Source organism: Dioscorea cayenensis, chromosome 14, assembly GCF_009730915.1.
Source record: "Dioscorea cayenensis subsp. rotundata cultivar TDr96_F1 chromosome 14, TDr96_F1_v2_PseudoChromosome.rev07_lg8_w22 25.fasta, whole genome shotgun sequence".
In the NCBI taxonomy this organism is placed as follows: Eukaryota; Viridiplantae; Streptophyta; class Magnoliopsida; order Dioscoreales; family Dioscoreaceae; genus Dioscorea; species Dioscorea cayenensis.
Window position 1 is genome coordinate 12,445,892 of NC_052484.1, and position 26,138 is coordinate 12,472,029.

The following is a 26,138-nucleotide window of genomic DNA, read 5'->3' on the forward strand; positions in this document are numbered from 1 at the left end:
TGTAGATTTGTGGTTCAAAAGATTTTGTTTATAATTATTACATGAATATATTATATTCAAAGCTAATAAGCAAGTTTTAGGGGTGGTCATAATTGCTTCTAAAAATTAAAATGTTTAGTTTTTGAGGCTCTTATAACCTCCTCTAAAATTATAATGAGGATTTTAAAAAATATTACTTTTTGAGGCAGTTATAAACGCCTCTAAAACTAAAGTGAGGTTTTTAAAAAATATTAGTATTTGAGGCAATTTTAACCGCCTCCAAAAGTATGAAGAGTAGTTTAACAATTATTAGCTTTGGATATACAATTTTTAGAGCCATATAAAATTTTTAGAGACGGTTAAAAATATGAAGAGAGTTTAAATATTATTAATTTTGGAGGTGATAAGTGTTTGTGTATAAGTAATATGAAGTATACTTTTCTTATGTTGAGCATTACTTTTATTGGCTCATTCGTGTGTATTTGTGTTCTTTTGTGCATTTATGGTTGTGGAGATAAGTTTGGAAGAAAGGAAGCAAAAGTAGGTCGCGGACGTGATTGTTGATGAAGTTCTTGGATCGAACAAAGGTGAAGATTCAAGTTTTGCTTAAAGACATACGGGTGTGTGCCAACCTCCATTGTGTTTAAGTGAATACACAAAGTGGAGGGGCACCAAGGCAGTCACACTCATATGTTCCGACTTGTGCAACATTATCAAGAGCTTCATCAATATGGTTTCATTGAAGATATGATGTGATCTACTGCATGGATGTGCGCCCATTCATGTGCCTTTGATAAGAAAGAGTGGATTCGGGAGCCAAACACTGTAGCCAAATCATTGTATTAGTTACTATTCACAGCGCGTAGGAAAAGAAGATTTGGAAATCCACACGGACGTGTGGAAATTCCACACGCCCGTGTGGATGCTTGATTCTAACCCTAAAAATACCGCTTTGAGAGTTTTATTTGGGGATCTTCTTCCTATCTTTTTCCCATCTTCTGCGGAGAGGCGGCTAAGGTTTGGAGAGGCTTTTGGCTAGGATTTTGGAATGATTCTACGGCATTCAACATCTAGTTTCTTTGGAGGAGAACTATTGGGGGAGCTTTCATTGGCATCGATTCGGCGAGATGTGCCCTAGGTTTGACAAGGAAACCTTTGGAGAAGATGAGGCGGCTCCACAAGACCAACGATACGGACTACAAGGGGGTTTTCTCTATGGATTGCTTGCACTTATCCTTGATTTCATATTTGCTTTTGTATTGCTCCATGGAGAGCTAAACCCTAGCGGATGCTTGGACTTGTAAACCCTAGGATGATTTTGTTTCATTGACTCTTATTATGTTTCTTTAATTGAGTTTCAACCTTGAATGCATGTTGATTTGATTTTCCCTTAGAGTGACACTAGGGTTGAGAATCTATCTTGGTAATCCTTGTGAATGAGTGACACTTTATTAGGATTAGACAAAGCAAGGTTGAAAAGGATCGAGAGGGTGAGTCGAGAGGTAGCGGAATGTCCCTTTTCCCTTCTGATGTGATTTATCCTATCTCCACGTTCCAAGAGTTCTTTGCGGTCACGATAAAGTGAAGTGCTAAGAGACAAACTCCACTGGGGCTTAGTTGCGTGAGTAACAGAGTGAAGTGTTGAAGTAATCCTTAGTGTTATGGATTAATCATGACTAGGGTCTTTCGCCTGGACCAAAGGGTTAGATCTATATTAGAAAATAGGGTTTATTACTTGGAATTCCTAGAGCTTTAAGCAACCCTACACAGTGTAAGGTGTCGAGTGTATCCCTTTCCGCCGGGGCATAGTGTAAGGGTTAGTCACGATTGACCATAGGTTTGGGACCGTGTGTCTTTGGATTTCCATAACTCATTAAACTTCAATCAGGAGGCATAATACTAGTTTTGCACATGAAACAATAGTCCTAGGATGAGCATTGTTCAGGTACCCCATTTCACTATTGATTGCCTCTCCTTATTCCTATTGCTTTCTCTTCTCCTTTCTTTATTTTTATTCGCATTATATTGTTCCTCAAATCATAAATTGGTTTACTCTATAGCTAAATAGCACTACTACTTGCTTCCGAACAACTATTCCCTATGGATACGACTACTCACTCACTGGGGTACTTTATTACTTCGACAACCCGTGCACTTGCGGTACACACACGCAAGGGGTATGTCAGGAGGCGGTTTTAAAACTAGTTAAAGCTATGGAGATGGTTAAAACTGCCTTTATAGGGTTTGAAAACCACCTCTAAAACCTTTTTCTAGTGTAGTGTAAACACATGGTTGGACTTAAAAGAAAGAATAAATCAGTAAGGTAATTTACACATACCTTTTTTTTAAATGCATGAATAGTATTCAAGCAATCATAATCTTGCAGATAAAACATCTTCAAGTCTTCATATAATCACAAGTAGATGAATATATTACAGAAGAACACTAGAAAATATTTTCTAGTGCATACTTAGTTGTGCTCTATCACCATAACATACTCACTAATCAAAATGTCTCATCTTAATGGAAAATTGAAATTCAGTAATTAAAAAAAAATCAATAACTTTGGTGCCCATCCAATTGTGTTTGGAAGGCACTAATTTTTTTCCCATGATTAATTGCCCATACAGTTGTTTCAACCTTCAGCACTTATGCCAAATATATGACTTTAGCACCTTCACTTAACCTATTCATTTAAACATGAAAGTTACCTCAGATAGATAATCAAAGCATAAGTGTATGTATAACAACACTAGACAACTCTTTAAGAACAAAATCACAAGTTAATTTAATTAGAATTTGAAATATATTTTATATTTAATTCAAAACTATGGAAAAAATTAAGTGATATATACTGTTATGAATTATTGAACTGGAATCAATGAATCTATATAATAGTAACTCAATACTGAGATTAATGTCTCCAAAACTTGAATCTCATCTGAATTGATATTTCAATCACCAGAATTTCCACTCAAATAACCAGATCTAGCATCCATGATCAAATCTCACTCAAGTCTCAAAGCAACAACAAATTAAGAGATAAACTCCATACATTCACCAAATGATGAAATTAAACTCATAGAGCTATAGATCTACTTAATATGAACTGAAATACGTAAAGTAAGTGGGAATTCCTTCCCTCCTGTCGAAGCGCCGGGGAAAATCACCGGAGAACCAACCAACCCCAAAGATCCTTCTTTATTCTTCTCTCCCTCTTCTTCTCCAATGCTCTCACCTTTTAAATGCCTTCCCACGTTAGCATAACAAACTCTTCTGCTGCCAACGATGTCCCCGCTTGCCTCGTCAAATGCTCGGTTGTCACATAATAACCTTGCTAATGTGGCTGACAACCTCCTAAGCACGTGACTGTTATTTGAAACCTCTTCCATGCTATAACTTGGCGCCACTTCTTTCCCTCTTGCCAGACTCGTCATAACATACACACACACACACACACACACACACTATATATTCACATTTGATATTTCAAATTAAAACTCAATCTAATAAAACAGTAATATTTTAAATAAAAATAATTAATTATGAATCAATGATTGTTAAGATAAAAGTGCATATAAGATGGATGACTTGTTAGAGTTGGGAAGGTGAATAGATGTTTACATCTAGAGTATTTCACTAGATGCTAGGTGATGTAAGTGGTGAAGAAGGTGGAGTCGTGCCTTGCATGGGTAGTATGCTTTCTTGTTCTTCTCTAGATATTGCATAAATATCACTTAATCTGTCATTTTTGCCATGAAAGACTTAGGTCCAGCAAAATATATTTTTGGTATAAACATTATTAAAGATAAAAAAAAGCTAGAAGGTTGTGGTTAATATGTTGAATGGACATTGAAGAAATTCAACATCTAGCATGGTATGGTAGTTAGCAGACCTCATGGCGATCATTTCAAGCCAAGTAAGAAATCTTGTCCAGTGGTGAGAAATAGAATGATGAAGAGTCAGCTATTTTTCTTACTCATTTACAGTTGGTTGATTGATGTATCTAATGGTTTATATTTTACTTGATATAGCTCATGCCATTGTTGTTGTGAACGAATTTTTTTTCTAATCTCAAAATGATTTATTGGGAAGCTATGAAGTGGATCTTCATATATTTGAGAGGTACTTCAAAGATACTTTTGAGTTTTGGGACTTCACATTCAGTTCTTGAAGGGTTTACAAATGTAGACAAGATAGGCTATTTTGCTAGTGGGAAGGAAATCTACATCAGGATACATTTTCACTTTTATGGGGATGCAATTTCCTTAGCAAACTAAGTTACAAATATATGTTCTTATCAACTATAGAGGCTGAATATGTTGCAACAATTGAAGCAGATAAAGAAATTTTTTAAATGAAAGGATATTTCACGAACTTGGTTGAGTCAAAAAGAGAGTATGTGGCATTTTATGACAACTAGAGTGCTTTAGATTTGAGTAAGAATATCTTGTATCATGCAAGAACAAAGCACATCGACGTTAAGTAGCATTGGTTGCATATAGCAATTCTGGATCAAGAAGTGGAGTTGAAGAGAATTCACACAAACAAGAATGCTGCTGACATGGTAACCAAAGTGGTTCCTACAGAGAAATTTAAGGTAGGTAATAGCTTGGTCGGGATGCAGTTCTTGGTTAAGATGAACTTCAACTAAGCAGGTTGTGTGATGGATCTCCTTATAATGAGCTGGAGAGGGAGATTGTGGGGCATGTGCCGAGCCCCACAAAGAGCAATTGTTAGGGATCTAACTTACCCATGTGTCCAGCTCCACAAGCTTTTGTCTTTGTCATGTGTAGCTTTTACTTGAATGGCTAGGATTCAAACAACATTTTATCAAAAGGTAATCATTATGAATCAATCATGGAAAAAAAGATTTCATCTGATTAAAGGTTTTTGCCTGGTTTTTGGTTGGTAAAAGAGCATAGTAAGAAGAACAAGAAGGAGGGGCAATAGAGGTTTGTCTTTGGTTCTCACAACAAAAGCTAACTCTTACAAGGTAAATTTGATTTTTTTTTTTGTTCCACCGTTGAGCAAGTTTAAGAGATAAGCTTACAATAAATTGGGATCTCTTTGTGGTTGTTTTGTTGGTGCTCTGTGCGTTTCATTCCAATTTGTTGGGTCTTAAGCTGTGGGCAAGAAACTTAAATGATTAAACCTTTATAATGTCTTATTTCTCATAATGAATGTATTATTTGAATGGCCCTGTGGGTTTTTCCTTCACATTGAAGATTTATAAGTAACTTTAGTGTTCTTTATCTCATTTTTGGCTTGAGATTTGCTATTGTTCAATCATCTGTGGGTTTTGTGTTATTCTGTTATAGTATTATCTTTGATGTAGGGTCTTGGCACTTACTAGTTATGAGCTTATGCATTGGCTTGCATGGATACAAGTAGGATGCCCTTAAGCGTGTTACCCTTATCCAATACATATCATTAGAAAACCTATCTTTTTTTACAATCTTATCTCTACTACATTCTTGGATGGTTAGCATTGGGCCGAGCTGCTTGTTAATTGCAAGCACCCTAAGAACCTTAGTGAGCTCACCATTCATGAGTAGGCCGGCTTAAGGGTAAGGCAAATGAAGCAATTGTTTTAGGCCTCCAATTTTTTTAAGACTTCATCTTTAATTTAGATTTTTTTTTTTTAACAATAATTTTAACAACTCAAAATTTTGAAGGACTCCAAGTAATTATTGTAATATAAAAATATTTTAATTAATATTTAATTAATGTTTTATAATCCTAGCTAATTTTTAAAATTTTAAATAGTATCATAAAAAATTAAATATTTTTATTTTAATGCTTAATCAGTCTCATATGTTCCGTAACTAATTTTTCAAAATTTTATTCAGATCCTCTGGATTTTTTTTATGCATTTTTCTCAGCAAAATTAATATAATATTCATTTATTTTAATTATAAATAAAACTTTTTGTAGTTTTTATATTGTTGCAATTTTTTTTATATTTTCACTTTGTTGAGTTTTGCTTATAAATTTTAAATATATCCCTTCATCACAAGTTTAGTAGCATGTAAAAAGATAAATAAACATCTCAAATAGGTATTTATTAAAACTAAATTTTATTTAAATTTAATTTTTATTAAAAAAATTAAAAGATGTTATTGTAAAATTTCACTTTAGACCTCTAGTTATCTTGAGCCGACATTATTCATGAGCTTGCTCACCTGTGTTAGTGAGAATAGCATTCTAGGAGTGGGCTTGCTAGTCATGAGTTCCATTAGGCACCTTATGAGCACCAATGAGATGTCGTCGGTGCGAGTAGGATGTCCTCAAGAGCTTATGACCGGCACATCCTGATTTGTCCCTAGCCAGTAAGAGAAAGAGAGAGAGATTGGACTTGTAGGGTATTTCGAAATTTGTTGGAAATTTGTGATAGACTTGAAAGTCTTTTGCAATTATTTAATGGAACAATAAATGTGAAAAGTTCCAAAAGTAAAAGCTAAAGAAAAAGCTTTGATGGGGATGCCGTACCAACTCATTTAAAAATTAGACTCAAGATTGGCTTGAGCTTTGTCTGATTCTTTTTGGTATTTGGGATTTATCATTGAGCTTCTTCAGCAGTCATATTTTCTGGAGGAATCCGAGAACAAGATAAAGGCTGAAGTATGCAAGAAGCAGTAGTTGCATCGGCGCTCCTACAATTGATTTTCAAGAAACTGGCTTCTAGCATTCTGTTGGAATTCGGTCTGTTGCTTGGTGTATCTGAAGATCTTGAAAATCTAAAGATAATTCTTTTGACTGTAGAAGATGTGCTGGAGGATGCTGAGCACAGGTTGGTAAAAGACAAGTCTCTTGTTAATTGGCTGAGGAAGCTCAAAGATGCAGCCTATGATGCAGATGATGTTCTTGATGCGTTTCAAACTGAAGCACTACTGCATAGAAGAACAGGAAAGGTGAGCACCTTCTTTTCATCTTCGAACCCAATTGCTTTCCGCTTCAAGATAGCTCATAAGATCAAAGATATCATGGGAAGGTTGGATGTCATTGCTGCTGAAAGAACCAAATTCCATTTGAGGGAGGGAGGATCATTTTCCTTGGATCAAAGGCGTAATGAAGTAAATTGTGAAAGGCAGACAAACTCATTCATAAATGAATCGGAGATTTATGGAAGAGATGAAGATAAAGAACGCCTGATAAGATTCTTGACTGATGATGAGAATAATGATGACAGGGGTCTTTCAGTATTACCAATAGTTGGCCTAGGAGGTCTTGGGAAGACTACACTTGCGCAGTTAGCTTATAATGATGACAGAATTAAGCGGCACTTCGAGCTGCAAGTATGGGTTTGCATCTCTTTATATTTTGATATAAGGAGAATAACAAAGGCAATTATTGAAAGTTCCACTTGGAATGTATGTGATCTCTCTGACATAGAACCTATGCAACATCAACTAAGAGGATTGTTTGAGGGGAGGAGAGTCTTGCTTGTGCTAGATGATGTTTGGAATGAAAATGAGCACAAGTGGGATGAGTTGAAGCACTTGCTGAGTGGTGGTACTATGACACAAGGAAGCAAAGTCATCGTGACAACACGAAGTATCAGAGTGGCATCAATTATGGGCACGGTGCCTTCACTGCAACTAAGTGGTTTATCAGAGGATCACTGTTGGACTTTGTTCAGGCAAAGAGCATTTGGAAGAGGAAAAGGAGAAGAAACCCTGAGACTTGTGGCAATAGGGAAAGATATTGTCAAGAAATGTGGGGGTGTGCCCTTAGCAGCCAAAGCTTTAGGAAGTTTAATGGCCTTCAAGAGATCAGAAGGTGAGTGGTTATCTGTCAGAGATAGTCAATTGTGGAGATTGCCTGAAGAAGAGGTAGGGATATTGCCTGCATTGAGGCTGAGCTATGATCATTTGCCGTCACACTTGAAGCAATGCTTTGCTTATTGCTCTATATTTCCGAAAGATTATGAAATTGACAAGGAGAAGCTGATTGAAATGTGGGTGGCACAAGGTTTTATCCTGCCATTTGATGAAGGCACAATGCTGGAGGATATTGGAAATGAGTACTTCAACAATTTGTTGTGGCGATCTTTCTTTCAAGATGTCCAATGGAATGGGTATGCCAATAAAGTCACCTGCAAGATGCATGATTTAATACATGATCTTGCTCGATATGTTGCTGGAGAAGAATGCTTCGTGGCTGAGATTGGCAGCAAAGAGAGATTAAATATTCCTGGTGGATGTCGATTCTCTGCAGTTGTTTGCAGTAAGAATTCATCAGAAATTCCATTTGCACTGGACAAGCAGAAAAAGCTTCGATCGCTTGTTTTATTGTTAAAGGATTCTTACACGTATATAGACCTAAGAAGTGCAGTTAAAGAAGTCCCGGCAAGGATGTTTTCAAGTCTACCACATTTGCGTGTGTTAGATTTAAGCAGAAGTAACATAAAAGAATTGCCTATCGCAATTGGCAGATTGAAACATCTACGGCTTCTCGACATGTCAAGAACAGAGGTTGAAACATTGCCTAACTCCATCACTAGTCTGATCAACTTGTATAGGCTGAATCTAGAGTACTGCTGTCGACTTCGTGAGCTTCCGCAAGGCATAGCTAGCATGTTTAACTTGAGGCATTTAAGGATTTATGAATGTTTATCATTGACTCAAATGCCAAAGAGGATGGGACAATTGCAGGATCTTCTGACATTGTCTAAATATGTTGTTGGGGAAGATGTTGGACGCACCATCATGGAATTGAGAAGCTTGAACCTTCTTTGTGGCCAACTGCAGATTGATAACCTTGAAAAAGTCAGAGATGCATCGGAAGCAAATGAAGCGAACTTGAAGGCAAAGCAGAACCTTCGATCACTTTACCTGTGGTGGAAGATGGGTGTAAATGAAGGTCCACGGCGAGAAGAATATGTGGATGAAGATGTACTAGAAGCTCTCCAGCCGCACCCGAGTCTTGAGAAGCTGGTTATTATTGGGTATAGAGGGTTCGCAATGCCGAAGTGGATGACAACAGCAGAATCATTGCCATCGTTATCATATTTGGTGAGTATCACATTGAACCGTTTGAAGAGATTGCAAGAACTGCCACCATTCGGCCTTCTACCAGCCCTCAAGGTTCTCAACATTTACGACATGGAAACTTTATGCAAAATTGGTAATGAGTTTTTTGGAGAGAGCGGCACCTTCCCATGTTTGCAAGAGCTCAATTTGTGTGATATGCCTAACCTGAAGGAATGGTTGACTAATCCAGTTTCTGGAAGTGCAGCATTCCCTTGCCTCTCTGTTGTGACCCTGAAGGGATGTCCAAACCTGACGGTAGAACCATGCATTCCACCATCGATCCAAACTATCAGTATTAGTTATAGCAATGCAGGTGTGCTCTCAGCTGACAGCCTTAGGAAGCAGAGATCATCTTCCCTTGTTCAATTACAAATTCAAGATTGTAAATCATTATCATCGTCTTCGCTGTCATCTGTTTCAATGTTCGATGGACTGCAGTATCTCACGGTGCTCAAAGATCTATCCATTGAGCATTGTGAACAGCTAACTTGTTTACCTCTGTTTATTTTTCAGCAACAGCAACTGGGCAGTTCAATCTGTAGCATAACCATCAGTCATAATCCAAATTTGATTTCTTTGGGAGGTGAAGAAGTGAAAGAGAAAATTTTTACTGCACTCAAGTATCTTGAAATAAGAGGATGTCATAGATTGGTTACATTGCCCGAGTGGGTGGGAAGGCTTGTTTCTCTTCAGTCTCTGAAGATTTGTCATTGTTCTAGTCTTAATATACTACCACATTTGCTGGTAAACCTTGCGCAACTCCAGGATTTAACCATCAAACATTGCCCTCTCCTAACGCTAAAGTGTTGGAGGAATATTGACATCCGCAAAGAGTGGCACAAGATGGAGCACATTCGACATATCGACATCGACTTTTAAGACTGGTAAATAAACATGGCATTGATGTTCTAGTAATTTTTTTTTATATAACTTATATACTTCGTCATGGTTCAATTTTATAGATTTTTAATGGAACTCATCCAATTAACTGATCTCAATTATTTAAACTACAAAACAAGTTTAGTAAATGAAAAACAAACTTTTAATTGTTAGTGTTTTAATTTGTTAGTTTAAGTGTGTGTATATTTTTGACATGGTTAATGATTTAGTAAATTCTATTTAAAATTTTAATTTTATAAAGCTGCTGAATGAACTGGATTTAGAAACCATTGCGAGTCTTTAGAGGCAGCTGCTAAGGATCATTTCTATGGTAATCTCTCAAAAAGATGGTAAAATCTTCCTCTCTTTCACAGCTGGTTTTTGCCCCATGATTTTGTGGTTTTTTTAATCTAAGTTCTTGCATCTTTCTTCTTGATTTTCCTGCTTGTCAAGTATTGTTCTTGAAAAGTCATTTGAACAATAATCCAAGTGTGTGTAACTTTCATGTTTCAAATAATCTATTTAACACTTTGTCATAAGAATGATAGGCCAAGAGTATAATTTTAGAAGTCATATGATAATTCAAATTATAGTAATTTGAGTATCTGAAACTTGAATTAAACTGCCAAGCTCCAAGTCAGGGAACATAAACGCTAGAGATGACAGGCAAGCTTTGGGGGTGGGAATGGGATGCCGTCTCCAACCCCATCCTATGAGAAAAAAGAATTCTGTCTCATCCTCACTTAATTTTGTCATTTATAAACAGAATTAGATAGTTTACTCATATTTAGACTAGTACTAGCCATTTGTGTTAGCATTTCATTATTTTATCAAATTGGTGTGTTTTTTGAAAATTCAAAACTTAAATAATTCAATTAATTTAATCTTGAACAAAATTAACTAAATTGACCAAATGACATTCTTATTGGTTTTTATGACTATGCTTTTTAGAATAAAATAATTACATAAAATATTATAGAAAAATTTAAGTTCATAATTAAAACAGTAATGATATATTTTTATGTAATAGGTTTCTTAGAAAACTTCTTTGGGTAATGTGAATGGCAAGTTGGTATTTATGTTAGTATTTACATTATTCTTTTTTTTCCCCCTAATATCTCTCTTTCTCAAAAAATAAGTAGACAAATAAAATAAAAATAAATAAATAAATAAATTAGTTCACTTTCGTCCTCTTCCTCCTAAATCCTAAAAGGTTTAGGTTTAGGGATTTAGGATTTAGGGTTTGGGGTTTATTTTGTTTATAATTTAAGGTTTAGGTTTTTAGGTTTTTGGAGTTAGTATTTTATAGTATTTTTTAGGGTTTAGTGTTTTAGGGATTAGGTTTGGGGGTTTAGCATTTTGGCTTGTGGGGTTTTATATTATTTAGGGTGTAAGAGTTTGGGTTTAGGATCTTATAGTGATATGGTTCAGGGTTTTTTAGAATTTATGATTTAGAGTTTAAGATAGTGTTTGGATGGGGTAATGGTTCACCCTTTGTCGGAATCATTACCCATTCCCATGTTTGGCCCATTTTTTAAGGTAGTAATCATTACCCATGGGGGGTTAACCCCCCATGGGTAATGATCCATTTTCCCCAAATTGGGGGGGAATGAAAATTGATTGAGAGTAATGGGTATAAAATACCCATTTTACACCTACACTATATATTAATATATTAAATAAATATAGATATATTAATATTAAATTAATTAATTTTTAAATATAATAATCATATACTTATATTAAATAAATAAATATATTTAATATAAATGTATTAATATTAAAATAATTAATAGTTAATTATAATAATCATATAATAATTATGATAAATATTTATTTTAAATTTAAATGTTTAAATATTTAAATAATTAATATTTAATTATAATAATCATATAATAATTTTATTAAACAAATATTTATATTTAATATAAATATATTAATATTTAAATAATTAATATTTAATTATAATAATCATATTATAATTTTATTAAATAAATATTTATTTCAAATATAAGTCATAAAATAATTAATAAGTAATTTAAATAATTACTTATAATAATTAAAATTTATTTAAAATATTTTATAAACAAAAATTTTTGATTTATTTATATTAAGGGCATAAAAGTAATTTTACATCATATCTTTTCATTATTTTTTCAATTCCCAATAAATTAAGAGAGAAAGAATGACATGGTTGTTGATGTGAATGCCAACTTGCCATTCGGGTGATTCATTAAAGCTATTCCTAAAATCTATTACTTAAACATGATATATATTTGAATTAAAATTTGAATATTAATGTCACTTATGGTCCTTAAGTCATTTTGATCCTTGAACTAAAGATAAAATGTTTATTCAATTTAAACCATACTTAAAATGCTTTGTGCCACGTGGATAATAACAAGTCATATTATAACTTTATAACCAAATTGAATGATGTTTGAAGTCATAAAATGGTGGGAAAGGAATGAGAACAAAAGAGCATTGAATGACCTAGAAAATGGTGAATGGAATGAAATTATATATATGCTTTTGTTTGCATGTCTTCTTACATTATTCAAGTATTATGAAACCCATATAATAGGATTTTATTGCGAATTATTTGCCTTTGTTATGTCTTGAGAAATATTTTAAATATATTTAAATTTATTGATCAACTTATGGCTAAAAAAATTTTGATGCTTCCGGTGGGTAATGTAATGTGCTAAGTCACTCAAAAACTCACTGAAGCAATAAACATACAAACAATCAGAACAAGAGAAAGGAAACAAGGAAATTAATAACCTAGTTCGGCATAACCTTGCCTACATCTGGGGGGTTAGGCCCGGAGAAACAATCTACTAAAAGAGGTTTAAGAACAAAGAGTACAATACTCTCTCACTCTCTCAACACAGAGAATATCCTCTCTAGATTGCCCGATGGCCACACACTCCACTCTCACCGAAGAGTCTCTCACTTGTTGACTCATCCTAAATCTTCAACCATGATCTCTAATATAGATGCACCGACGTCCAATAAAGTTACCTCTTTTAGAATTCTCAGCGGCTTTCTAACTTGGACACTTTCCAAAGTTAGATGTTGCAACACCCAGTTGCAACATGGCCCACCTTACTGAACCTGCTTGTTAGCATTTGGTGTTTTGAGATTCTTATCAGATTTGTACCTTCATGTATTCGTTAGAAGATATCCTAAGCTTCTTTTGCCGATTCACATGTTCCTACACACTTGAATTGATTTTCATCTACTCCTCTGAATATAGCATTGAGAGCCTTCTCGTTTGCATTGGCTTTGCTTATGTCTTCCAAACTCCACTTGCTCTTCTTCTTTTTAATTTCATTCTTCTCATCATCAATCTCGACAGGAGGGGACCATCCTTCTTCAATTGCGGTCCACGCGCTTTCATCAAGAGATTTGATGAACGCCCTCATACGTGCTTTCCAATATAGGTAGTTGGAACTGTTGAGTAAAGGTGGTCGAGTAACCAATGCTCCTTCTCTTGCGGCCATCGTCGAAACTTCTGCTTGGATCTCACCGGCCTTGAAACCAAAGCACACAATGACGACCAACGCCCTGATACCACTTGATGGTTATGCTGAGTGGTGTGATGTGCTAAGTCACTCAAAAACTCACTGAAGGAATAAACATAGACACACAATCAAAATAAGAGAAAGGAGACAAGCAAATTGGTAACCCAGTTTGGCACAACCTTGCCTACATCTGGGGGGGCTAGGCCCGAAGAAACAATCTACTAAAAGAGGTTTAAGAACAAAGAGTACAATACTCTCTCAACACAGAATATCCTTTGTAGATTACCCAATGGCCACACACTCCACTCTCACCGAAGAGTCTCTCACTTGTTGGCTCATCCTAAATCTTCAACCAGGATCTCTAATATAGATGCACCGACGTCCAATAAAGTTACCTCTTTTAGAATTTTCCGCGGCTTCCTAACTTGGACACCTTCCAAAGTTAGATGTTGCAATACCCAGTTGCAACATGGCCCACCTTACTGAACATGACTGAGTTCTAGTTAAATACACCCGATTCTGCGACCTTCAACCTTCCCGGTTCCTTCAGTCTGCCTCGTACCAATTGACTCGACCCGAGCTCCTCCTGCCTGCAGCTGTTTTCTTCCTCTCGTCACTTCAGTAGGTCTCCCTCTTCTGAGGGACGTGCCCACCAAGGCACGCAACCGTCTCACAAAAGATGGTCACCGGAGATCTTCCGATCTTCTTTCGAAACTTGACCCAAGTTTGGTCTTCCCAAATGATCTTCGCTTGACTCATGAAAATATCGTTACTAAACTTGATCCAAGTTTAGCGTTCAATATCTTCAAGCATGATCTTCAATCATCCATGCTTGGATCTTCAAATCTCTAATCATATCTCATGTAATCTTCAATCTATCTCCACGTATGATTAGACTGCTTGAATAGCTCCGCCCATAATTAGCTCTTGGATTTTCTTTCAAATTGTTGTTGCTAAATATGGTCTTGATAATCTCATTAGCTCGGTAAAAGACAAAATTCAATTAATAAAATTTTTACAATTTTAAAATTTATTCCTATGTTAATTTATAGTTTAGTTTATAAAAATTAAGTGTCAAACAGGCAATAACTTTCTTAAAAAAATTCTGCTAATAATATAATTTTATATATTATATAAATTAATTTTTAAAAAACCGAAACCAACGATCTTGTGCACCCCGCCTTTCTTGGCAAAAAAACATTTGTAAAAAACTAAGAATTGAATATAGATTTAAAAAATATATATATACTACATAAAATAATTTATAACAAATCAATAGATCAAATAATATTTTTTTTAAAATATTTTTAAAATTATCATATTTTAGATTATAGTTATTATTTTGGAAAACAATGATTTTTTTTTTTTAAATAAATTACAACACCTAAAAAAAGAGATATTTAAAAAATAAAACTAAAAATAAATTACACACATAGAAGACAACCAGCATCTCTTTGACAAAAATGGTCACCATGCTTCATTCCACTAGTGTAGAAGGGTAGTTTCAGCATTTTAGAAAAATATCATGGTGGAACGTAACCAAAAGTATGAAAATATCCACCTTTTAATTAAAAGGGATGGACTCAATGGTCTCGAAACTTGTCAAAAGGATTTATTGGGTATTTTTGAAAAATTTGAGAGACTAATATGTAATTTTCTTTTAAAATAAATATGTCCGTACCTGATTTAAGAAAATGTTTTAAATAAAAAAATTTTGTTAGGTTGAGGCACCACATTTGATTGATTTTTTCCCCCTTTTTATACCAGGGACCAGCTAGTCACTATCATCATCCCAAAGTCTATCTTTGCTCAAAAGCTTAGGATCACATGCTCCTTTGTCATAACCTTTTCTCTAAATTATATATGGAACATGAAAAACCCCAAAGGATGAAATTGACAGTATAAAATATTATATTTGTAAAAATAGCAAAAATTCATGAAATATTGGTTATTTATATTCAATTGCAAGTTAATATTAAGTTTATTTAGATGAGTGGAATAAATGTGCAAATAAACTTTTTTTTTTTTCTAAGTCTGCATTAATTAATAACTCAAATATAGATATTGAAGAAATAAGAAAGAAAAATATGCAATTGCTTCACGGTTGTGAGCGGTGTTGATTTTCTCTTCAACTTTATTGATTTTTATTTTATAGAATAGATAAGTATAAAAGATATAAACAAACATAAAAAAATATATAAATAGATAAATAGAAACACATATTGAGAATAAATCATATAAAAAATCAAAAGTACTTCAGTCAGTATTAGGGTTAAGTGTCATCACTTCTCTCAAGTTAGTAGTATTGATCAAATTAAGAAAATTCAAGCCTATGTTAATTTCAAAATAGAAGTTAAATACTGTTGGGGAGAAACGGTTCGATCAGAAGTGCGAAACAATGTTTCTCTGAAAACATTGTAGCAAGCACGGGGGCATTGTAGCAACCGTGCATTGTACAGTAGCACTAGAATAAAGTTCTGAAACCAAACTCTATCCCGAGATAATCACGGCTTGAAGCACAGCCGTGAACTTGGCACTGTAGCACTTCTATTGTAGCACAGGGAGAAAAGTTCTAAAACCAAATTATCCCGAGATAATCACAGTGTGAAGCACCCCCGTGCTTCCTTCCCTGTAGTACCTGCATTGTAGCACTTGAAGAAAATTCAGGTTCAGGAATAAGCACGGTCACTGTAGCAAGCCATGCTTCTTCTGAATTTTGTTGCTCTTCCCCACTTTGAGTACAAAACTTGTATCTGATCGATACAATAGAACTATAAAACAATAACAAAACTCAAAGACACACGATTTAGTGTGAAAAACCCCTTCAATCAAAGGGTGAAAAACCACGGAACCTTAAGGCCACTTAACAATCCTTTCCACTATGTCAACAAATTAAGGATTACAAGAATTCTCTTTAGCTCACTAGAGGATTACAAGCCCAATGGGCAACAAACATACACTAAGAGTGTCAATGATACAAGCATCATCATCATCATGGATAGCAAACAAACATCAAGTAATGATCAAAAGAAAGATCAAACTTAACCAATAGGTAGAGTTACTTGCAAGGGTCCTCCACACAGAATTTGAGTGAGATTCGGCACAGGATTGTCGTCCGATCTTCTTGTCCTAACTCACACCTTTCCATCTTCTTCACTTAGTTTTTCTAATGGTTTCCTCTCTCTCTCTCTCTCTCTCTCTCTCTCTCTCTCTCTCTCCAACTCATCTCTCATCCAAACAAATGAGAGTTTTAACCTCATATTAAATACCAATTATACTCTCATGAGTTCCACTGTTGATATAGCTTCATTTTTTTATTTGGAGATGGGTCCCACTTCTTCGTTACCTCATTAATTGTGGCTGACTCAACAAATACCATATATTACAGCCCTAAAGAAAGGAAAAATTGTTTTTTTAAAAAATAAATTAAATATATATTGTCACACCCACCCCTTCTACCAAGGTAAATGTGGCACCCATCAGTTAAAATTCCCTTTTAACTGGAAACTGACACCCTGTTTTAAACAAAATCAGACCTACAAATCACAATTTACAACTTTACACCAACTACAGGTTCAAATACATAAATACCATGAATTCAATAACTCAAATTTGCGGGTACAACCGCTACAAGATCACGACACCAATAAATAAAAAGAAAGGAAGAGGACCCACTACAATCCTGGACTCAACCTGACTAGCTCTATAGTCGAACGGTGATCTACTAGGGTCCTGCTCCTGCAACTACAGCACATTGAGTTGGTCGGTAGTGGCTTAATAATTTCAAATACTAAAATACAGTGTATATAAAGTATATAAATACCAACTTCTCAAATAATTTTCCAACTTTTCCAAAATAACAGAATTCTAGCAAAATACGTCTTTAAAGAACTTTTGAAACATAAACTCATCATAAATCAATATCAAATAAATTTTCTAAGAAAATCCAAATTGTTGTGAGAGACTGCCCTCTTAAGAGCGACAGCTGGGCTTTGCCCCCTCATCACAACCCAAAATAACAAGTAATATAAAAATTCATTCTCAATTCCACAGCCTGAAAACTCTTCCTCACTTAGCCGCCGTCGCGACTAGGTTAGGAGCCGCCAAGGTCCTCATAACCTTGACGTTAGCACACCGGTCCCGTGTGGTGACCCCGGGATCCCGATGTATCATCCAATCAGGGCTCTACGCTCCCACCTGATCTGGACCAATCAACACTCGAGTCCACCACGCCACCTCTAAAGGTCGGCCCGTGGGGACCCACTCATCGCATGAGTCGGGCTTTTAGCCCGCCGTCACCATCCAAACCAACATGTAGATGCGAAAGAATAATACAAATCGGATAAATCATATCACATGGTCCTTATCCGGGACATTCACAAGACGATACATGCATAATACCAATAAAGTCCAAATATAAAAATACCATTCCTATGCCGGGAATGAAAAACCAGATCCCACAAATATTGTCGGTAAAACATTTTAATACACGCACATGATTTCACAAATCATTCCAAATCAAAGCATATATAACCATCCAAAAATAAATTCATGAACCGAATAATTAAATCACATATACATATATTTATACTATTCATAAATACGTATAATTATACGAAATTGATGTGTCAATACGGTTGTCAGGAACATCAACGGCAAATAAATATACATATACCTCAACATTATACGCCTAATTAAACATGATAAAAAAAGAAATACTTAAACAATTATTTTTCAAAATACTAGCCATTAAATAATTATTTCAAAAATAATAATAATTAATCAATTATTTAAAAATAATAGCCACTACCAACTCACTGGTGTCCTTGGGTTCCTTGCTAGACCCGAACTCCCTCCCAAGACCGAACAACACCTAATGTAATAATATAATAAAAAAATAAATAATATATTTAAACTCAAAAAGAAAAATACAAAAAAATAATAATCAACTCTCTATTGGGCCCACTCACTCCAATCGGTTAAAATCCGACCTTGCATAATCCAACTGCTTTCAATTGTATTTAAACCAGCTCAATTTAGACTAAACACAGCTAAACCAATCTGAACCAAGCTCAATTGCACTGAACCAAACTCAATTTCACTGAACCAGATTGAACCAACTCAATTCTTATTCAAAATCCATTGAACCAACTTGGTTCAGTCCAAAACCCTTAACCCAAATCAACTGAACCAAACCCAAACCATCTCAACTTGATTTGATCAAGCCTAACTCAACCAAATTAATTCAATTCAACCAATTCAATTCCAACTTGGTTTGATCCAACCAAATCAACTTGGCTAACTCAACCCATTTCAATCTAACCATTATCATTAACCTCCTAATCATCATAATCAATTTAATTAACCAAACAAAACCCTAATCTCGGGTGATACAAGAATTGCTACATGAATTCCGTAATCTCATCTCCATTTCAAGCAATTTCCATCACAAATACTAAGGTTTTCAACACAAAAAAATAATTTCACAACAACACCCTCATCAACTCCATCACGATTTCCTCAAAACAAATTCATTATTTCCTCCAAAAATCACCCAAAAATACATACATGCATACATACATGAAAAATACAACACCAAGAAATCCTTACCAAGCAAACAAACACTCCGTGAACTTTCTCCCAAGATTCTCCAAGCTCCAAACTCCTTCAAGCCTCCCATTTTCCTTTTTTTAATTTCATTTTTTTATTTTATTTTTTTCTCACGATTCATCGTAGCATAGGAAGGATGAAGAGAAGAAGATTCACAAATTCTAGATTTTTCTCCAATCTTATGATTCAGCCGAAATTTACATTTAGTCCCTCAAAACTTAATTTCTTACAAAACAGTCTCTGAAAAACTCACAAATAGTCCCTTAATTATAAAATAGTATTCTCAAAAGATCCTTTCAAATTATCCAATGGTTCTTGGATTATAACACAATATTTTAAAAAGATCCCTTCCATCTTACCTTTCAGTCCTCGGTTTCCATAAACATTTCATGTCCATCCTTTTCATTTATTCTTTAACCCAAAATCTTTTAAAAAACTTTTACATTTAAGTCATTGTTCTTTCCACTTGGGTTTCTCACCAAAATTACTCTGTACAAAAAAAATCTTACTGCAACTGTAGTAATACCCTGAATATATTTTTCCAGTAATTATCCAAAGATTCAGGGTATTACATATATATATATATATATATATATATATATATCTAAATAGAAAAAGTTAGCATGCGAAGATGTTGGCTTGCAAGAAACCTAAACAATAAGCACCCAATAGTGGATTAAAATATCAGCGAATAGAAAAGTATGCAAGCGTAAGAGTACTGGTTTTGTGGTATTAAAGCACTACGTAAGTCTTGATGAAAATTAAACTAATACAAATTAGTGCCTCTCTCAATAGAAAAAAAAAAATAGTTGTGTGAATGTTAGAAAACAGTTGTTCTTTTGAATAAAATAATAATAATAAAAAAAGTAAAAAATGGAAGGTGAGAAATGGGTGTGGATCTCCATAAAGCGAATATTCCAGAGCTCAAACTTAGCCAAACATTGAATACTACCAAAACTAAAGCATTACTAAATTCAAAACACAGCTGATATGAAATAATATTAATATCTAATACAATAATTATTTATTAATAAGTTTGGAGAGAATATTCAAATAGAATAACAAGTTTGAAATTTTTTAGTTCATTGCACCGAAATAGCAATTATAATAATAAATGAGAGATTGAGATTCTTTTCTTTTCATATGATCACATGATTTATTTGTATAATTTGTTGAATGCACACTTTACTAAAATTTAAAAGGACCACCCTCTATATTATTTTCCACCATGAATATATCCTTTGTCAATGACATGATAATGAAAAGATACGTGCAATATTGAAAATCTTTCTTAAAAAAAATACTTTGATATATTTATATTATTAAAAATGTTGAAACCCTTTTTTTAATTAGTTTGTAATGATTAATATTAAAGAATAATTTGTCTTTTTAAATAGATTTTGAATAATTATATTTTCATTGTGAGGTTATTACATAGGGAATGACTACTAATGTTATTACACATTGTAGGATTTTTTGGAATGCGCATTAAAAAAAACAAAAGGAATAAAAAATTTTACCATTTTTTCATGTGTTATATTGAAAACAGTAAAGAGTTTCATATTTTTGGTGCATTCTATTGGAAATGGTAATTTTTCTATTGTTTAATGAACTAAAAATGGAAAACATTAAAAATTTTATTCCTTTTTCAGCAATGATAATTCTATGGTGGTCCTTGCAATTTGTTGGCCAGTCAAGCTTTATTAATCCAAATCAATTAATACATTTTTTAAATGGTATTGTTGCTTAATTAAAAAAAATTATCTTCTCTAATTTGTCATATAAAGTAAATTTTTTAGTATTTATAAATTATTTGTATTGAACTTAAATTAGATGATTATAAAGTTATTGAAATTAAATTGTAATTTCATGCAGAGTACCCCCAACTTTACAAGCCCTAAATCAATTTTTAAATTTTTTTGGCCTTCCTCTAGTTAACTTTACAATATCTTATTTTTGTAAAATATGATCTTATTATATTATGAGAACAGTTTTACAATCAGTAGTTATTATGTAATTGATTAATTAGATTGGGTGATTTAATTAGATTATTAGTTAATTGATGTTTGATTTTGTAATTAGATTTGGTGATTTGAAGTTCATTTTTTTTTTTGTTTGAATTTGCAATTGATATTGAAATTAAGTTAGGTGATTTTATATTGAAATTTAATTAAGTGAATATACAATTAATAGATATTGTAAAGTGCAGTACATTTCTTATCAAGCCTGACCCGATTCGATTAGCACCCATATATTTGTTTATATCTCAACCTCCCTCTCAAAACCATGTCTATTTTGAGAAAAAAATGGGTTCTAGCATGCAACCCAAATTCGTTATTTTTGAATTGATTATGATCTTTTCAGCACATTAGTGTAGAGATGATGGTGAGAAAGACACATGTTTCACTAGCCTACAATAAAACAACAATTAGACTACAGGATGTGGTATTGTTATTCTGCTTACCTATTAATGGTAATGAAATCATTAGACAAACATGTGGTTTAGGTCTCGCTCTCAGTGAGAAGTTGCCCGGTTTTGTCCCACTAACCATGCAAAGTAATTGCCAAACAATAATACTAGTTGATTCCAAAATACATTTAGTATGTTGTCATACAATGCATGTCAATAACAAATAGAATGTCGTGCCCGAGCTTATATATTAAAGCTGGTTGTTTGTATTATAATGCCAGATATATTACTAAATAGAGTTAATTTAAAGTGGTTATTGCTTTTGTGAAATTTCACAAAACCCAAAATATATAGTTGGGGATCTACATTGTACAGGTCACTATACCATGCATACAACAAGAATATAAAGAATATTAATGGGTTTATGATATTGCTTAAATCGTAGGCTTAATATAGGATTTCTTGTTAGTAAATATCGTAAAATTATATAACACCATCAAAAGCATGTTGAAGCAAGAATAAAATTGCGATATGATCTAATTATTTTAATGAACACTCTAATTTAATTGAGAGGTCTAGAAAATTATCTCTGGATACTCCAAAACTTTTCCTTTGATATGCCAAATTTGTCTCTCGGATTGTGGTAGGTCTTCTAGCATTGAACGAAAGTCCCACACCTCTAAATCACACGCCGGAATCAAGAAACAATCTCCTCTTCTTCTCCAAGTAGCGGCTAGGGTTAGAGAGTGAGAGAGATTGAGGATTTTTCTCATCAAATAATCAATTGATTCCTTCTAGAGTTAGAGAGGAGTCATATTTATATAGACTTCATAAAACATAATAAATAATATTTTATTATGAAGTCCTATTTGAAATATGAAACTTTATAGCATGATAAATATAATCATTGAAATTCTATTAGAAATATGAGTCATAATATAACTAAAACCACTTTTTTCTTTAAGCCCTTATAATTTTAATTAATTATTTGACTTCATCAAATTTTAATCAAAATTTAAACCTAAGAAAAAAAAATCCTAGACCAATTTACAATTTCACTCATCCCATGAAGTAAAATTATAAATTGACAATTTTACACCTACACTCAAAACGACACCAATTCTTAATTTCTTTAAGTGCGACTCTCTAGGTTTGTTTCAATTGGCAATGGGAGGATAACAAAGGATGTGGATGGCACTTAGCCATCCCTGTGGCCCCACGTCATAGCTCAATTAAATACGAATGAGTAGATCATTACGAACATTTCCGATTATGATTACCACATGTGTATAAATCCTTTGTTCTTTTATCCCAATCGAGTGAGAGCCATGATAATTGTCAAACTCACTGAACTTGATTATATTCAAATAACCATATTAGAGTAAGATTACCAAACTATCATTCATGTCCCACAAGATTAGTTTGACTGTCATGGCCAAGGTCTTCTAATCTTACGTATTTATAATCACATAGGATACTAACTCATTTACTTCCGAGAGAACGAATTTTTTTTTGGTGATCACTCACAACTATTACTTGCCCGACATAACCGCACTTTGAGGTTGACCCTATCAAAAGGTAAACTAGGCCTAATGACTCTAGTAACAAACCAGACGCCATAAGCACATTGTGATCATGATACCTCAGGTTTAAGTTCTCCTCATATGATCATAAGAAACAATCCTAATCATTGACTGTCAGAGAGTAAATCCCATATGATTGGATTGTTGTGAGTCATGTTTGAATACACCAATTCCAATGATGTATTTATGACATATGCTCCCTGTTATAACCGAACTTTCCAAGCCTGTTACTGTAACACTTTTAGCTCAGTATTGTATCTTTGTAACTTCAACCCTTTTTCTTTTTTTCCCCTAGTTTTTCATTCTCTCTTCTTCCTCTCATCCCTTGATGTTCTTTGGACCTAGAAGTTTGACTCAGTTGATCCTTTGATCTTGCTAGTTGAAGCTTGAAGATCCATCCATGTTCTTTGAGGTCTAGAGGTAAGCTCTCCTTTCTTCCTTGTTGTTTAGATGAATAATAGATCTAGGGTTAGGATTGTGAGTTTGATTCTTCTTCTTCTTCTTCTTCTTTCTTATCATTGTTGGAACTTGAGAGGATGGTTGCATTGTTGTTCTTCCTTGACTTAATGTAACCTAGAACCAGATCTTTGCTGGAATTCGTGGTCACTATAGCTCTATTACTATATCATTGGTGGCCTTTGGTTGTTTTCCTTGTTTCTTTGGTTTAGAATGAAGCCCAAAACTTTATGAGCTCTTTGGGAATCTTGGAATCCAGCTTTGAGCCAACCTTAAAACTTTTGTAGAATTTCTTTGCTTATAGACCTGGGGTTTTACTCGTTGTTCTTGTTCTTCTTTTGTTATTTTTGCTCACTTGATTTCTTGGTTTTGGGTGTGTGGGTGGTCATGTTTAGTTAGGTGGTGAGGGCTCAGTTCTAGGTAAGGAGCTGGTGGAGGAGTAGCTTACTCGCTGTTCTTGATCGCCTAAGTGGTGAGTGGGTTAAGTTGAATGTATGGTTCTAATTGAATATCTGAATGCTTTAATAGTTTGACGAATTTATTTTCATGGATTTACTGTATTTTTAATCAAAGAGAATGGCTTTGGGTATGTCGTCTTAGGTTATTGGACAACTTGTTGTGATTTGATTTGTAATGATTGAATTTGAACCGATAAAACATATACCCTTAGTGGATGATTAAAAATGATAGAATGTTATAATGATGGTGATAATCTTAATCGATATTCATGTAATTATTCATACATGTTTTGAATTGGATTGTATTGTTGTGTTAGTAAAACGATATATGGTTTTGAATTGTGAAGTTAATAAGGAGGGATAATGGGTTTAATTGATGCATATTTTTAGGTAGTCCTTATGAGGTTGATGTTAAAAAATTTAGTTGGTGATATGTGTGGATTAAGGATGATTTAATTACTTTGGTATTGTAAGATTTCTAAAGTTGTTGAGGTATGATATTGTGAACAAAGTATATAGAGTTCAAATGTAGTTTGATTCTATAAATATATCTAAAAGATGTATGTTAATGACTATAATTATTGTTGAATTGAAATTCATGAGTTTGATGTGCCTATTTTATTACTATGGAAATTCTTTAGAAGAATAATGATGGATAACTTGTGCCTATAATTCCCTAGAATTGTTTGGCATAATGCTCATAAGAGGAGGGAGCCGACTTTTGAAAGCTTTTGTAATGAATTTATTATTGGTTAGATTAATGTTGGTGTTTGGGAGTAATGACACTTTGTTGAGGAATTTAGGCTTGGTTATGTGTAGGAAAAGTCTGAATAGTGATAGTTGTGTAAATGACTACTTGATGATGTCTAAGCCTTATAGGCATTTCAAAATCCCGAATGCTATAGTTGGTCGATGTCTTGACATGTAAAGGCATATGTGATGGTAGATATACATATTTTCATGTTCAATGTGGCTTTGGTATATGTAAATTTGATTATTTGGCAATCATTTCTTAATGGGTGAATTGAACTTGTATTTTAGCAATCAAAGTTGGTAATTATTTGTGCATTTTTTATGGTCTTTGATGAATGTCTCTTTAACAAGTTGTGAGAGGATGTGAAGGTAATGTCAAAATTGAGAGGAGTGTAAATAAGGTATAATCTTCATGTCTTTATGGAAGACTTGGATATTATGTCTGCCTTGTTTTTGGATTTTCTTTTATATATTGGAGAGTATTAATGAATTGTTTGATAGGTGAAGTTAGACTGATCCTAAGTATGTATTGAGTTTTAATTGGGTCAAAAGCTAGGTTTCTTTCGATGATTTCATCACATCTTCAAAGACATGTATAATGTATTCCAAAGGTATACTCAATGTTTTATTTCAACGCTATTAACATTTATTTCAGGAAATGGTGTGAAACCCTTCATTTGTATAAGTATACTTTTAGTATCTATGGATATGAAATTGGTTTTCCTTGTGTTTTTCCTTAAGTGTGGGCATTACAGTATATTTATCATAAGTGGCTTTATCGTATTAAACTAATGTTTTATTCAATTTAAAAAGCTTTCTATGACATTGGTTTACATGAGAAACTCTTGAGCTATAATTGCAAAGGTTGATGACTATACTTATATTTTGAGATTAAAATGATTTATGAAACCGTGTGTATATATTGATATGCTTTTGTCACCGATACTTGTGGAATCGGTTTTCATTCCTAGTATAGGGATGGTGTCATAGATCTAGATTTTATGGGTGTCATGCATATATTGTATTATTGAGCTTCCACAGGTTTTGATGGTGATATGGCATAGCCCTTTCCTGCTGCAATAGGCAATCTTCACGGCCAACCTATTAAGGTGGCATAAAGACTCGGATTTATTGTCCACTTCAGGTGGCTTTGTAGAGCCCTGATTGGATGTACATTGGGAACTTGGAGTCACCACATAGATTTTCAGTGGGTCAACGTCAAGGGCATGAAGAGTATGAGGACCTTGACGGCTCTGAATTTAACCACAGCCAGGACGAGAATTTAGGAATGTGATCTCTTGTCTATTCCTTGGAAAATGTTTATTTGATGATGAGTTTTATGTTTTAATGTTTTTAAAACTCGTATTTTGCTCAGGCATGAGTCTTGAATGTGAAAACCATTGTTTGAGCTAAAAGAGTCCGTTATGTTATCTATGGTTTTCATATAC

At 33.8% G+C, this 26,138-nt stretch overlaps 1 protein-coding gene across 2 annotated transcripts; it reads left to right on the forward strand.

Moving 5' to 3' along the window:
- Positions 1-4,932: 4,932 nt before the first annotated feature.
- Positions 4,933-10,012, forward strand: LOC120276340 (putative disease resistance protein RGA3). 2 transcript variants are annotated; one of them, XM_039283062.1, is made up of 2 exons: positions 4,933-4,975; positions 6,562-10,012. In XM_039283062.1, the coding sequence occupies exon 2, from the start codon at positions 6,606-6,608 to the stop codon at positions 9,891-9,893; it is 3,288 nt and encodes a 1,095-aa protein (XP_039138996.1). In that variant the 5' UTR covers positions 4,933-4,975; positions 6,562-6,605; the 3' UTR covers positions 9,894-10,012. The 2 variants fall into 2 exon arrangements, with proteins under 2 accessions (XP_039138996.1, XP_039138997.1); XM_039283063.1 differs by lacking the exon at positions 4,933-4,975 and having other exon boundaries at positions 6,693-6,893; positions 6,974-10,012.
- Positions 10,013-26,138: the final 16,126 nt, after the last annotated feature.

Excerpts from the sequence above, each read along its gene's own strand:
- LOC120276340 (XM_039283062.1), top strand. The coding sequence starts at position 6,606 with ATGCAAGAAGCAGTAGTTGCATCGGCGCTCCTACAATTGATTTTCAAG.